The 14,198-nt window shown below is 37.1% G+C and overlaps 1 protein-coding gene across 9 annotated transcripts in view; it reads left to right on the forward strand.

Annotated features, from left to right (window-relative positions):
* Positions 1-11,424, forward strand: part of LOC124078023 (ATP-binding cassette sub-family A member 6) — a 59,079-nt gene extending 47,655 nt beyond the window's left edge. For 6 of the 9 annotated variants that reach the window (XM_046422615.2, XM_046422613.2, XM_058572183.1 and 3 more), the window contains 12 exons: positions 1,139-1,230; positions 2,113-2,233; positions 2,864-2,981; positions 4,071-4,162; positions 4,591-4,775; positions 5,313-5,388; positions 5,465-5,559; positions 7,392-7,511; positions 7,691-7,831; positions 8,777-8,856; positions 10,998-11,053; positions 11,180-11,424. In XM_046422615.2, coding sequence (XP_046278571.1) covers positions 1,139-1,230; positions 2,113-2,233; positions 2,864-2,981; positions 4,071-4,162; positions 4,591-4,775; positions 5,313-5,388; positions 5,465-5,559; positions 7,392-7,511; positions 7,691-7,831; positions 8,777-8,856; positions 10,998-11,053; positions 11,180-11,281 — 1,278 coding nt within the window. In that variant the 3' untranslated portion in view covers positions 11,282-11,424. Of the gene's footprint in view, positions 1-1,138; positions 1,231-2,112; positions 2,234-2,863; positions 2,982-4,070; positions 4,163-4,590; positions 4,786-5,312; positions 5,389-5,464; positions 5,560-7,391; positions 7,512-7,690; positions 7,832-8,776; positions 8,857-10,922; positions 10,973-10,997; positions 11,054-11,179 lie in introns of those variants that run through there. The other 3 variants (XM_046422616.2, XM_058572182.1, XR_006846784.2) reach the window with 3 other exon arrangements.
* The last annotated feature ends 2,774 nt before the right edge of the window (positions 11,425-14,198 follow it).

A 14,198-nucleotide genomic window follows, 5' to 3' on the forward strand; every position in this document is an offset into this window, starting at 1 on the left:
TCTTTTGAATGGCTGTCATTTACTATAACTATTTAATCTTGTCTGGGATATGCCAGATCTGAAAGTATTTTAAATATAGTCTTAGATAAATCAAACATTTGGATATGATCTTAAACCTTAGAATTACTTCTTATATGCATGACTAGAATGAATAAGACAAGAATTCAACATAAAATTAATTTTGCTTCTCCTGTCTACTGCCCCCATTAAATTTGAGAAAGATTGTAAAAAATACAGATACAATATAAATTTAATCTTTTGAATTACAGATGAAAGAGGAAAAGTTGAATAGACTGAAAGGGAAAAATTATTACATTGGCAAATTTAGGTTGAGAAAAACTACTATCTTTAAATACTCTGTGTCAGTACTTTTCTAGGTGTAAACAAACATATAGACATCCCTGTTCTCAGAGACCTTATATTTGGGTGAAGTATATAGGCGATAACCTAATTAAATTATACATACTCTGTTAGATAGGTGGCCAGGAAAGGCTTGGAGAAGAACATTCCAGGAGATGGCTGGAGTGACCTTTGTTTGTCCCTGGGTCATCTGGGAGGCCAGTGTGGTTTAGGCAGAGCAATCAAGGGGCAGAGTCATAGGAGAGATAGTCACAGAGGTAGTGGAACAAGTGTAGAGTTGGGAGAAGGGAGCACACAGAGCAGTCTGGGCCACTCTAAGGACACCAACACTACTTTGAGTGATGGAGGAGTCTGAAGGGTCTTAGGCAATGTGGTACAATCAGACTTACGTATTGAAGAATAGCTCTGGTGACTGGTGAGAAGGGATGTTTAGGTTAAGAGGAGCTGAGAGAGACCAGGTGGGAACATGTTGTAATTATCCAGATGACAAATAATAATGACCCATGTAGGAATAACACAGTAGGGGTGAGAAGTAGTTGATTTATGAATAATTTTGAAGATGAAGCAGGCAGAATTTACTGACAGACTGAATGTGGGTTGTGAGCAGAACAAAGGAGGCAGGTTCAGCTAAGACAGATTGTGACTGAATAACTAGGTTTCTCCACTGACTTATAAGAATTCACAACAATGTTACCTGACAAACACCACCAATTTCACATGAATGTTTAAGTTACATTTCTGAACTGATGTTAAATAAAACTCTTTTCTTGTCTCTTAGCCTTATGTCCAGACTTTGCTATTGGTGTTTATTCTAAGATGCATGGAACTAAAATGTGGACAGAAAGTAATACGAAAAGATCCTGTTTTCAGGTTGGGAAATTTTTAATTTTATATTTGATATCATACTTTAATATTCCTAGATGGTGGCTGTACTATCAGCTTGTGATTATGGATTTATGTGTACAATCTAAGCAGTATGATGTTTGGCATTATGATCAATGGATTTCTGGTTTACTGCCAGGAATTCAGAGTTCTGGGAGAACTTGGCCTCTAAGCTGCTGAGGGAGACTTTAGTTTCTCAAAAATATGACGAGCACCCAAACACACCATTAGCCCATCCAAGAGTGTGCACTCTTGAACAGACTAGGTAGGATGAATTGATTTAGCAAAGTAGTTCATAGTATTTCACAAGTGGAGGGACTCTGGAAAGACTGAGCAGTGAAAGATGTTGACACAATGAGCCTGATGAAGATGGGCTGAGAGCAAGCAGAGGCATGAGAATGAGTTGCATTGTCAAGAGGAAGGAGCAGTATTTGCTGATGAGTTTGAAAGGTCAAATCCACTTACTGGAAGAGAGGGATTCTGGCTAGTGGGACGGGAGTTCTCAGCAAAGCAGAAGAAACACTGGCAGTTATAATCACCACCAGTCTAATAAAAGAAAGGACACTTGGAAAATTACAGGGACACTGACTTTTTTTTTTCTTTTGGTACCAGGGATTGAATTCAGGGGTGCTTAACCACTGAGTCACATCTCCAGTCCTTTTTTATATTTTATTTAGAGACAGGGTCTTGCTGAGTTACTTAAGGCCTTGTTGAGTTGCTGAGGTTGGCTTTGAATTCTCAATCCTCCTGCCTCAGCCTCCTGAACTGCTGGAATTACAGGCATGCACCACCACATCTGGCTGAAACACTGACTTTTGATATGTCTTTGACAAGTGGAAAACCACATGTAACATTTCAATTTTTCTCCAGAATCTCCCCACAAATTCAAAATGTTCCACTTAATCCAGAAATACATGTAGATGAAGATGAAGATGTTCAAGCAGAAAGAATGAGAGCATCAAGTGCCCTGACCACTTCAAACATAAATGAGGTAGAAAAGCAAGAAATAAAGCATATGTTATTGGAAATACCCAAGAAGTATCCAACTTAGAGTTCGATATGCTGGTTTTCATTTTGACTGTTTGGAGTTTGGTGTGTTTTTAATCCTTAAATATGCAGACACTTCTTTGGAAGATAAAAGAACACAAAACATAATGATTTTATTCTTCTTTTGAGAAAATGAGTTTTGACAATTAGTGCTTGCATTTTAAAACTGAACAAATCTTCTTGAGTTGAATAATTAATGTGAGATTTGTTATAAAATACTAAGTGGAGATTAAGATTTTAAGGGTTAGTCTTTCATTCTGTGAGTTGGAGGTTGTGATGTTTCCATGAGCTTGGCCACTCTGTTCTGGCAAGGTCATGAGCTGTGTTCCATGAAATTCATATTTTCTCAGTCTATTTAGAAATAGGACACTATTCATTGCTAATGAATGCATATTACATTTTTTTTAAGTGAAAAAATTCAATAGATTTTTTAGTGGGGAGATTAATATATTTAATAAAAGTGTAATAAACATTATGGATTACTCTTTCAAAATATGGTCTTGTCTATGACATAATTCACGAAAGGTCCTAGCAGGGAGATCATAGCAACACATCATGCTGTTATCTCTTCTAGAATCCAGTCATAATTGCCAGCTGTCTACACAAAGAGTATGCAGGCCAGAGGAAAAGTTGCTTTTCAAAGAGGAAGAAGAAAATAGCAGCAAGAAATATTTCTTTCTGTGTGAAAAAAGGTTTGAAGTAACCACATTTTGAATTGACTGTTGTATTTGGAAATAGCCACTGAACATCTATTCTGTCAGCATTCTTTAATTTGCAAAGGCCTTCATTCACTCATTTATTAGACATGCTTTTTAAGTGTACCAGGGGTCATTTTAGGATCTGGAAATGGAATTATGAAGAAAGTAGGCAAATTTTCTCCCCCAGCATGTTTTTCATCTTAGAAGAGGATTCATAAATAAAAATAACTTACAAAGAAAAGTATCAGGTATTTAGTAAGTTAATGTGGAAAACTGAAATATTTGAAATGACATGTGATGTGGAGCAGTGTTTGAATAGGGTCAGGGAAGACATTTTGGGGTAGTGACATTAAAGTCAGATCTGGTGATAAGAAGGTGTGAGCCATGCAAACATTAAGAGATAAGTGCACCCAGGTAGAGGAAACTGCAAGGGCAGGGACTCATATCAACATAGCAGGAGAATTTGAGTCTCAGAGAGGCCAGAGGGTGCATCTGAGAATAGAAGGGATGAAATCAAACAATGGGTGGGGTGGGTGGGATAAGATTTTTAAAACAGTTAGAAATTCATATTTCATTCCAAGTTAGGGACTGTAATTTGAGGACTTTTAGCAGGCCCGTTTCATGGTTTAATTCATATTTTGAAAATACACATGCTGACTACTATTTGTTCCTGAATTTATATCAGCATGGAAGAAAGGACACAGTAGTTTAGACATGGGTAATTGGATTTGGGATGAAGTGTCCCTGACTTCCCAGATATAGGAATCACTTATATCTGTACTACTATAGAAAACAATTTAGGTACATTATTAATGGAAATAGGAAGTCTCAGTGAATGAAGATAAATGTATTGACATCAACTTCATACACTTTTTGCTAATATTTTATATAATCACAAGAATTAATGTTTTGGCAACATTGATTACGTATGTATTACAAATTATAAAATGATACTGTCAGTTGCACAGATGTGATTACACTGAAGAAACAGGTTTATTGCACAGATGTGATTACATTGAAGAAACAGGTTTATGTAAACTGTGAATTCACCTCCACTATTAATAATCTGATTCTTTTTTGCAGGTGAAGTTTTGGGATTGCTAGGACCCAATGGTGCTGGTAAAAGTTCTTCTATTAGGATGATAGCTGGGATCACAAAGCCAACAGGAGGACAGGTACTGAGAAGCAAAGAAATGCCTTCTAATCCCAGCACAGAAATTTCATGATCAATATAGGTTATATCATTGTAAGTCTGTAGTTTTTTGTATTTTAGATATTTTTATTTTTTCTCTTTTATTACTTTTACCAGGCATTTAAAGGTTTATGAAAGAAGTTGGGATGTCCCCAGAAACCAAGTACCTTTTCTTCATCACAATATCTTGGAAACCCCTGAAGCTTATTATGTCTCCCAGCCCCCTACATGTCAGAATGTAATTTTATATTAATAGAGTACATGCTTTCTGTAATAAATATGAAGCAATTTCTAGGGTATTCCTTTGATGATCTGACAGTTTAGGCATTTTTTAGCTATGTGTCAGTTTTTTGATTACTTGTACCGCTGGAGAAAAGGCTACATGTTTTAAAAACTGTTTTACCTTTGTAGGTGGAACTGAGAGTTGGGGAATGCAAGTCATTTCTGGGTCAGCAGGGAGATGGCATGGTCAAGTTCCTGGGGTACTGTCCTCAGGAGAATGTGCTGTGGCCCACCCTGACAATGAAGGAACACCTGGAGGTGTATGCCACCGTGAAAGGGCTGCAGAAAGAGGACGCTGCCATTGTGATTTCACGGTACAGAGAGGTCCTGCGATTCCTTTTTGCCAAGAGGCAGGGAAGCTGTATCATTGATGATGAACTCACTAATAAAGAGTGGAGAGTGGGAAGGCATTTACACCTTTTCAGAGCATTGGTGGTAGAACAGGGATGAAGGACAAGACATGGTTTCCTGCATCCCTGAAAGAGGGAATTTAAAAAAAATGATTATATAAATTATTGCCAAGGAATAAGTTAATGAAATCATGAATAACCATTCATTTCAGTTTTTCTAATAAAAAACTGGAAACTGAATAAACATCCATTTTCAGTTTCTCATTCAGATTTCTAGAATTCTAGTTTTTCTTTAAAACTGTTTTTTTTTTTTTAGTTGAAAACTATTGTATTCCAAAGTAAATAGTTTTTTTTTTCTTTACCATGACTTAAAGTGTTGGGCATGACTTAGCATTTTGAGAATAGTATGGCCATATGTTCCTTCAGTTCTGTTAGAATTGTACACTTGCATTTTCCAGAAATTCCTAATTGTCCTTATATATGTATCCTGTTTTCTATCAGACTAGTGAATGCTTTCACCTTGTATGAGCAGCTAAATGTTCCAGTGCAGAAATTAGCATCAGGGACCACAAGAAAGGTACATGTGATATTTGATGTTCTTCTGAGGGCTTGCGTGGAATGGAGCCAAACAGAGGTGTTTCTCTACATTGCAGCTATGTTTTGTGCTGAGCATCCTGGGAAATTCACCCATCTTGCTTCTGGATGAACCCTCTACAGGCATAGATCCAACAGGGCAGCAACAGATTTGGTGAGCATTATCATAAGCCTCAGAGCCATAAGTATAAATGTTTTGTGAAGTGGTGCCTATAAACTGATCTTGGAAATCAATACTCAAATCTACTGGTGTCTGATTCAGTGGAGACTGTGTCCTAATCTGCTGCTATAGTTTGGATCGTGAATATCCCCCAAAGGGCCCAAGGCTTGGTCCCCAACCTGTGATGTTATTGAGTGGTGTGACATAGTGGAAGAAAGTTTGGTCATTAGGGGCATGGCCTTGGATGGGATACTGGGATGCTGGCCTCTCCTGTCTCTCTTCGTCCTTCCCGGCCACCATGAGGTGGTCATCTCTGCTCCATCCTATGCTCCCTGCCATGGTTATCCACAGTGCCACAGGCCCCAAAGCAACAGAGCCAACTGAATATGGACTGAAACTTCTGAAACTGTGAGCCAAAATAAACGTTTCATCCTTTTAAAGTTATTCTCCTACCTATTTTACCACAAGAATGGAAAGATCATGTGTTAGTTATTCATCAGCTATCATTATAATAAATACCTGAGAGAATTAACTTATGAAGAGAAGAGATTTATTTAGCTCATCTCTTTGGAGGCTCAGTGCATGATCACTTTGCCCCATTGCTTTGTGCCTGTGGCAAGGCAGCACGTCATGGTGGAAACGTGTGACAGAGCAAAACTGCTCACCTCACAAGCCAGGGCAAAGAAAGCAAGAAAGCAAGAAGGGAGCTGAGGTTCCACAATCTCCTTAGGAAGACAAGCCCCAAAGGACACAAAGACTCCCACTAGGTGCCCCACCTCTTAAAGGTCCCACTTCCTCCCAATGGCACCACCCTAGGTTCAAGCCTTAACCTATGGGCTTCTGGGGACATTCAAGATTCAAACCATAGCAAAGATAATTCATATTATTGAGCAAACATATATTCTGCAAATCTGCATCATATTTTTCTGGTATTTAGGCTTAGAAAAGATCCTAAATATTTTGTTGGAGTCTTAGAGTTTGGGGCATTTTAATTTGGAATATATTTTAATTTTTGAGATGTTTACAATTATCTCCTTCTACTCTATTTTCCTAGAGACTGTTAATTTACTGACATCATTTACTTTCTGTACCCCCTTTAAAAATACTTTTTAGTTGTTGAAGGACTTTTATTCACTTATTTATATGTGGGGCTGAGAATCAAACCTAGTGCCTCACACATGTGAGGCAAGCACTGTACAGCTGAGCTGCAACTCCAGCCCCTCCTTTCTTCCCCTTTTAATTTATAAAATTGTTTATTCAACTTTTCAGTCTTTTCCTCTTCTTACTTTATTTTCTATGAGTTACTCTTTGGATTAATAAAATTTCCAGTATAGTTTCATATTTATTACAATCCAATATTTTTCCAACTTTAAAAACTCCTTTGTTATGGAAATTTTATGCAAATGTACAAAGAATGATTTACAAATCTGCTGTATCCATCACTGAGTTTCAATAGTTATCAATATAAGGCCAACTTTTCACATACACATTTATCTACTTCCTTTCCCTATCTTCCAGGTATTTTGAATGAAATATGAGGCAGCTTACCCTTTTGCTTTATAAATATTTCAGTTAGTATCTTCAAAAGATAAAGAGAATTTTTAAAAAAAACCTTTACAACAATAAGATAAGCATATCTAAAAATATTAAAAACTTTCCCTTAAGTTATCAAAACATAGTATTCAGTTTTCCCTGGTATTTTTAAATTAGAATCTGGATAAGATTTAAAAATTATCTATAAAAATTCTCCTCTATTTTGTTCTCTGTCAGTCAGTGTTGTTTTGTATTTTTGTTTTAAATGCTGTTACTGTCTTGGCTCACTTCAGGCAGGCAATCCAGGCAGCTGTTAAGAACACTGAGAAGAGTGTCCTCTTGACCACCCACTACCTGGCTGAGGCTGAGGCTCTGTGTGACCGTGTGGCCATCATGGTGTCTGGAAGGCTGAGGTGGGTATCACTCCAGAGCCTGCACTTGACACCTAACACAGAATCCCTGTGGAAAGGGCAGAACTGCAGTGAGCAGCTGGAGCCTTTCCTTTCCCTTTCCACTACCTTGGAAATTGAAGAATTGCATCCAAATGTTAGTGGTAGTGTTTTTTCCAACATGTTCTCCTTCTTACCCATAGATGCATTGGTTCCATCCAACACCTGAAAAGAAAATTTGGCAAAGATTACATTCTAGAACTCAAAGTGAAGGAGCCTTCTCAAGTACCTTTGATCCACACCGAGATTCTGAATCTTTTCCCCCAGGCTGCGCAGCAGGAAAGGTGAAAAGGGTTCTGACTTTGAAGAAAGGTGTGGGCTTTACCCTCAGGTTTCTTTTTTGCTCTGGGAGAACTTCATTGTGATTTCACTTCAAATCATAGTTAGGGACCTCAGGAAAGGATTTGTTGACTCTTCCTTATTAGAAAAGGCTTGGGAGTGCGCGAGTGAGATTGGGGGAGGACAAGATGGTTGAGTGAGAGCTGAATTTAAGACAAGTACATCAAAGAAACAGGATATAAAAATTGTTATTTTTATTTTAGCAAAGTGCAAATGTAATTGACTATCTAAGGTATGCTTCAGGGCATGTAACTCAGTCCTGTTTTTAGAATTTTGGTGTCGTAGATTAGACAAGAGGTTTTGATATACATGGGAAGACCATGGATGGTATGATGGAAGGAGCAGGGACTGGTCTGTAGGGAGCCTGTCCTGTGGGTGTGGTCAACCTTTGGGCCATGTGGGAGCACCAACCTCTATTTGGGAAAGAGCTGAGAAGAGGGCATGAGAGTGTGCAACCAGAAGTAGTACATGGAAACAAGATGTCCCAAATCAATTCTGACTGTTCCTTTGAGGCCAGTGAAGTCTTCAGGTCTTTTATGTCCCTTTCTCCCAGCTTCAATCTCTGTTTACAAGTTAGCTTTCTGGTGAAAAGTCTGAACTTTCATCAAAGGGAAAAGTTTAGAATATTTTTTTGTAACAAGTAAACAGTTTGGGTAAACTCAGCATAATATGTAACTATGCCAGATCATTACTAGAAGAATCTACAATAGCAAGGTACCAAAAATGATTAAATTTTTCCATTGATGAATGATAAATGATCATTTTTATTTTAAAAAGAAAATTGTTGTTTTAAAAAAAGGAAGTTAGTGATAATAGCAGTATTTATTTTGATGCTTGTCTTTCCCCTCAATGGAGATTCTGAGTTGAAGATGACATTTTCCTGTTCCCAGGTTTTCTTCCTTGTTGACCTTTAAGCTGCCCATAGCAGATGTTTACCCTCTATCTCAGGCCTTTTACAAATTAGAAACAGGTAAGAATGACCATATTTAAACAAAAGTCTTGAAGGATCAAGACTTTTAATTTAGTTGGAGATGATTGGTTGTATGATATATTTTTTAAACAGACCCAGCAGGGCATGATTTTTAAGAATGGTAATTGTAGATGATGATAGGTGTGTTAGTCACTTTTCATAGCTGTGACCAAAATACCTGACAATAACAATTTAGTGGAAGAAATTTTCAATTCTGAGGTCACCGTTTCAGAGGTTCAGTTCATGTTGGACCAATTCCGTTGCTCTGGGACTACAGTGAGGCAGAACATCATGGTGGAAGGGCTTGATGGAGGAGGGCTGTCAGCTTGTGTCAACCCAGAAGCAAATACAAAAAGCAAGGAGCCAGGGATAGATATAATCTCCAATGACACACTCCTAGTGACCTACTTCCTCTGGCCACACCCTATCTGACTACAATTACCACCCAGCAATCCATTCAAGTGAATAATCCATCAAATGAATTAATCCACTGATTAGGTTATATCTCTTATAATCATTTCACCTCTAAATATTTCTGCATTACCACATGAGTTTTTCAGGGGATCCCTCCCAATCAAATCATACCAATAATTAATCCAGCTGTCTGGAAGGAGGTTAATCTGCAGTGCAGGAAGGGAAACTGCGTGAAAACACACAGCCATGCTTGACCATTCTTACTGGGCCTCCACAACATTACCCTCATAAAGCCCTTTGGTGTGGCCTGCTTTTCCTACTTATACACAGTCCTTCACACCACATGTCCTAATGAGTGCTTCACCCCTCTTCTCCTTCCATATCTACCTCCTTCTCACTTTCCTCCCTCAGTTGATGTCCTTGCTTTATATTTCACTAATAAAAGGAAAGCAATAGAGAAACCTTCCATTTGTCCATCAACCTCCTCATATCTGTGCTGGTGTTCTTAGCCTTCCTGTGGCTTTGAATGATAGCTCAGGCCATTCCCTGACTGAGCATAATTTCTCTTGCTACTTGCTATCATTTTTCTGCTTTCAAGTGGGTCATTCTCAGCAGCAGACCAGTGTGGTGTAATTTCTCAGCACAGCATAGTGGTGAAGAGTTCAGAGTCCAGAGCCAGTCTTATTGGTTCCCATGCCAGTGCTGTTGCTTTCTACCCAAGAGACATTAGGTAAAAATTGCTTGATACCTGCCTGTCTAGATGGCTCATCTCGACAATGAGGAATAATATCAGTGCCCTCTTTGCCAGGTTGTTCAGAGTATTCAACAAGTTAATTTCGAGTACCTAGAACTGTGCCTGGTTCCTTGTGCTTGAGATAATAAGTAATCTCTGCTGTGCTCCTTTCACTCTAGACAATGGACTTCCTGGCTCTTCCTAAATGCTGCCAGACATAGTGTTCCTGCCTCAGGACTTTGTATTCTGAAATTCTTCCTAAATATCCAAGCTGCTTCTCCACTGTTTCTGGTTTCTGCTGAACGATCACCTTATTTCTGTGACCTTCCTGAACATCCTATTAAAAAAAAGTGCCCAGCACACCCTATTTAGTTATCTGCTTTCTTTTTCTTTAGAGCCACTATAATAATTTACTCTGTTATATACTTAAGGGTTCATGGATTAATGCCCATATTATCCCCACTAAGATGCAAATACAAAGGCAGAGGGTTTTGCCTGTTTCTTTATTGTTCTGTTTCTGACATCTGAGAGCGCCTTTCATGTAGGAGATTCTTAGGCTGTACTTGATAAAGCATGAACATGTGAATATGTGAATCCAGTGACAGATGTCATTCAGAGTTTGTGGTGAAGAAGACTGGCAGAGACCTGGTGTGGCAGAACCTACTAAAGGGAGTATTAGATGGGTGTGAAACAAGAACAAAATATTCCTTATGTAGTAAGGATATGTCAGTGATGTAGTTCCTAAAGGAACATGTGTAGTTCCCCAAACACATATGCTAATATCACAACACATATTATCAGACAATGTATGAAAAAACCCTAATATCAAGGTGAATTTAGTATGCATTTATATTAACTCTTTATGATGTTTATTATTTCATCCTTCTGCAAAAAAAATATTTATATTAATAACTTGCAGATTTAGTTCATATGACTTGGAAAAAATCCTGGTAATAAATTGTCAGCATCTATACCTAGTCCTTTTTCCCACCAGTTAAACATAACTTCAACCTGGAAGAATATAGCCTCTCTCAGTGCACGCTGGAAAAGGTGAGTCTGCCATTTGACTTTCTATCATCTCTGTAAATTTTACTTGCAAGCAACATGCATTTTTTCTGTTTATTTGGAAGACAGCCTACAACCTGACTATTCCTTCTCCTTCTTTTCTTCTCTTAGGTATTCCTGGAATTTTTTAAGAAGCCAGAGCCTGAAAATGTTGATGAAGAAGTTGATACAACCATGAGATGGAAACTCCTTTCTTATTCAGATGAACCCTAAGTCCTCAAACCCAATGGGCTGATGTGCTATTAACATTTATTTTATGTAATAATTAGCAGTGTGTATGATTTAAAAGATCATTTGATATCAGGATCAGGTATATGTTGTATGTGTAGTCAATAAATGAATAAATTTAAAAGTTATTCCTTTTAAAAGTAATGGAAAGACTGTTAAGGACTAAAAGGACTAAAAGACCCTTGAATTAAAAAAATGAACAAACATGCACATTGGAAAAGAAGCTCTAGTATACCTTTTGAAAACAAGAGGAGTTATAATAATATTTGTTCAGAATTTTAAAATTTTGAATGATGTTCTTATGATTACCCTCACTTCCTCATCAATAGTTTTATAGGTGTTTGCTATTCTTGTAAGGTCATTTCTCCATTATTTTTGCATATGTGCATATAGTATATCTATATACACACATCTTCTGTATGTCAACTTCACATATTTTTATCCTTAAAGATAACTATGTCCTTTTGTATATCACAAGAAAACTTTTTGAAATGTTGAAAATTTTTTTCTGCTTTATTTTTCTGGTGACATATCAGATAATTTAACGATATTTTTATGCTCAATAAGGAAAATTTATATAATGGGATATAGTATAGAAATTAAATATAATTGAATAAAAAATTGCCACAATTTCTCCAAACAAAAATCCAACTATTTCCTTCTTTCCTTAGTGCATTTTTACACAGTTGTAACCATATAGCATACATAATTTCCTAAAAAGTTATACATACTTACTTACATACCATTGCAATCATTTAATTTACTTTCAAATTTATGGTAAGGTTGCAGGTTTTTATGTTTTCGTTCAACTTTATGTTATTTGTATTCCTTGTTCATTTATATTGGTTATGCAAACTTTTCCGTATCCATGTCATAAGATTTTTATATAATTAAATATTTTACCTGTATATTTTATACCTGTAGGGTTAAAACCACCTATTTGAAAACTTGAGACTCTAAATGTTCCAAAATCCAAGACTTTTGAGTACCAATATGGTGATACTAGTGGGAAATTCCTACTGGCCTCAAATAACAGTCAAAATTCTCAGGCACACTAAAAGTATTGTACAAAATTGCTTCCAGGCTAAGTGCATGAGATTTATATAAAACATAAGTGAATTTTGTGCTTAGACTTGAGTCTCATTGCCAATATATTTTATATATTTGCAAATATTTTAAAAATCTGACACAAAAAAAACCCCGAAATCTCAAACCCTCTGGTTCTCAGCATTTCTAATAAGGGATAATCAACCTGTACCATCATTACCTCTGAGGAGTTATATTTCCAAATCTATGATAAATGATGTATAGTTTGCTGTTTCTTCAGGAGCTGTTGGTACCTTATACATTCATATCAGTTGGGTTTAGCTGATCTAGGAAGAAGCCAAAGAGATGGTAGTGTGGAAGAAGAGAAAGGCCTGAGTATTTCTTCCGTTCTCTCCCTACTTTGGTGCCAGATCTCTAGAACTAGAACCTTCTAGGCTTATAGCTTTATCTCTCCTCTGGTAACACCCTGACACTCTTGACATCCCATGACTTTTGACTTCAGGAATGTATGTGTACAGCCTCCAGCAGTTAATTAAAATCACCACTTAAACTGTCATCCCTAACAATTTATGACTCTAGTGGCTTCTGCTCAGGTAAGCTGATCTTGGGTGTGGTCCTTTGCATTCACTTGTCTCCATGATTTCAGGGTTATTATTGGCTCTGAAGCTGTAGTCTCTTTAGGTCCAAGAAACATCAATTTTCTGTTTTCTTAGATTTTTCTTTTAAGGAAAGAAATGATGACTTCCAAGCTGTTTACACGTCAGAGCTAAAGAAACTGGATTTTAAATCTTATGGCTTTTTAATTAAATTTAAATTTAGATCACCACCTGGGGCTAGTGTCTACTATATTAAATTAGTTATTTGACGTTAACTAGAATCTCTGTCCTCATCTTAAACTATGTTTTGTAGGGTACTCAGCTCAAATCATGCCTCTCCCTGCTATAATTGTTTTGTTTTGTTTGGTACCAGGGGATTGAACTCAGGGGCACTCAATCACTGAGCCGTATCCCTGGCACTATTTTGTATTTTATTTAGAGTCTGATTTGCTTAGCTCCTCTGTTACTGAGGCTGGCTTTAAACTTGTGATCCTCCTGTACTTGTGATCCTCCTGTCTCAGCCTTCCAAGCTGCTGGGATTACAGGTGTGTGTCACTGCACCCGGCTGTAATTGCTTTTTTATATCATAGATCTTCACTATCTTCAACACCCACCCTGAGAAAAATTAGTCATTGTCATCATTATTTTATGCAGTAAGTATTTATTTAGTCTACAAATATATTGATTAGTCTCTAGCATCCAACTTTTTCTTTCTGGGTTTGATTTCTTTTTTCTTGAAGGGTTTCTTATTAGTAGATCTTTCAGAGATATTCATTTAAAAAAGCTGTCTCATATTTTTTATGGAAAGATATGTATCTCTTATCCCTATATAATGAATTATGCTTAATTATTTATAATAATAAATATATTTAATATAATCTAGCTGGCATATTCATCAGCCTTTTCAATACCACTCCAAAACTTACTGGGCTTAAAATAGCAATCTTCTTTTAACTTTGTTTTCTTTCATTTTTCTTTCTCCTTCCTTCCTTCCTTCCTTCCTTCCTTCCTTCCTTCCTTCCTTCCTTCCTTCCTTCCTTCCTTTCTTTCTTTCTTTCTTTCTTTCTTTCTTTCTTTCTTTCTTTCTTTCTTTCTTTCTGTCTTTCTTTTTTATTTTGGTGGTACTAGGGATTGAACCCAGGGTGCTTGTTCACTGAGCTACATCCTATCCCTTTTTATTTTTTTTGAGACAGGGTTTCCCTAAGTTTCCCAGGTTGGCCTTGAACTTGTGGTCCTCTTGCCTTAGCCACCTGAGTAGC

This window comes from Marmota monax, unplaced genomic scaffold (genome assembly GCF_021218885.2).
Source record: "Marmota monax isolate L192 unplaced genomic scaffold, Marmota_monax_Labrador192_F-V1.1 WCK01_AAM20220418_F8-fsc00173, whole genome shotgun sequence".
In the NCBI taxonomy this organism is placed as follows: Eukaryota; Metazoa; Chordata; class Mammalia; order Rodentia; family Sciuridae; genus Marmota; species Marmota monax.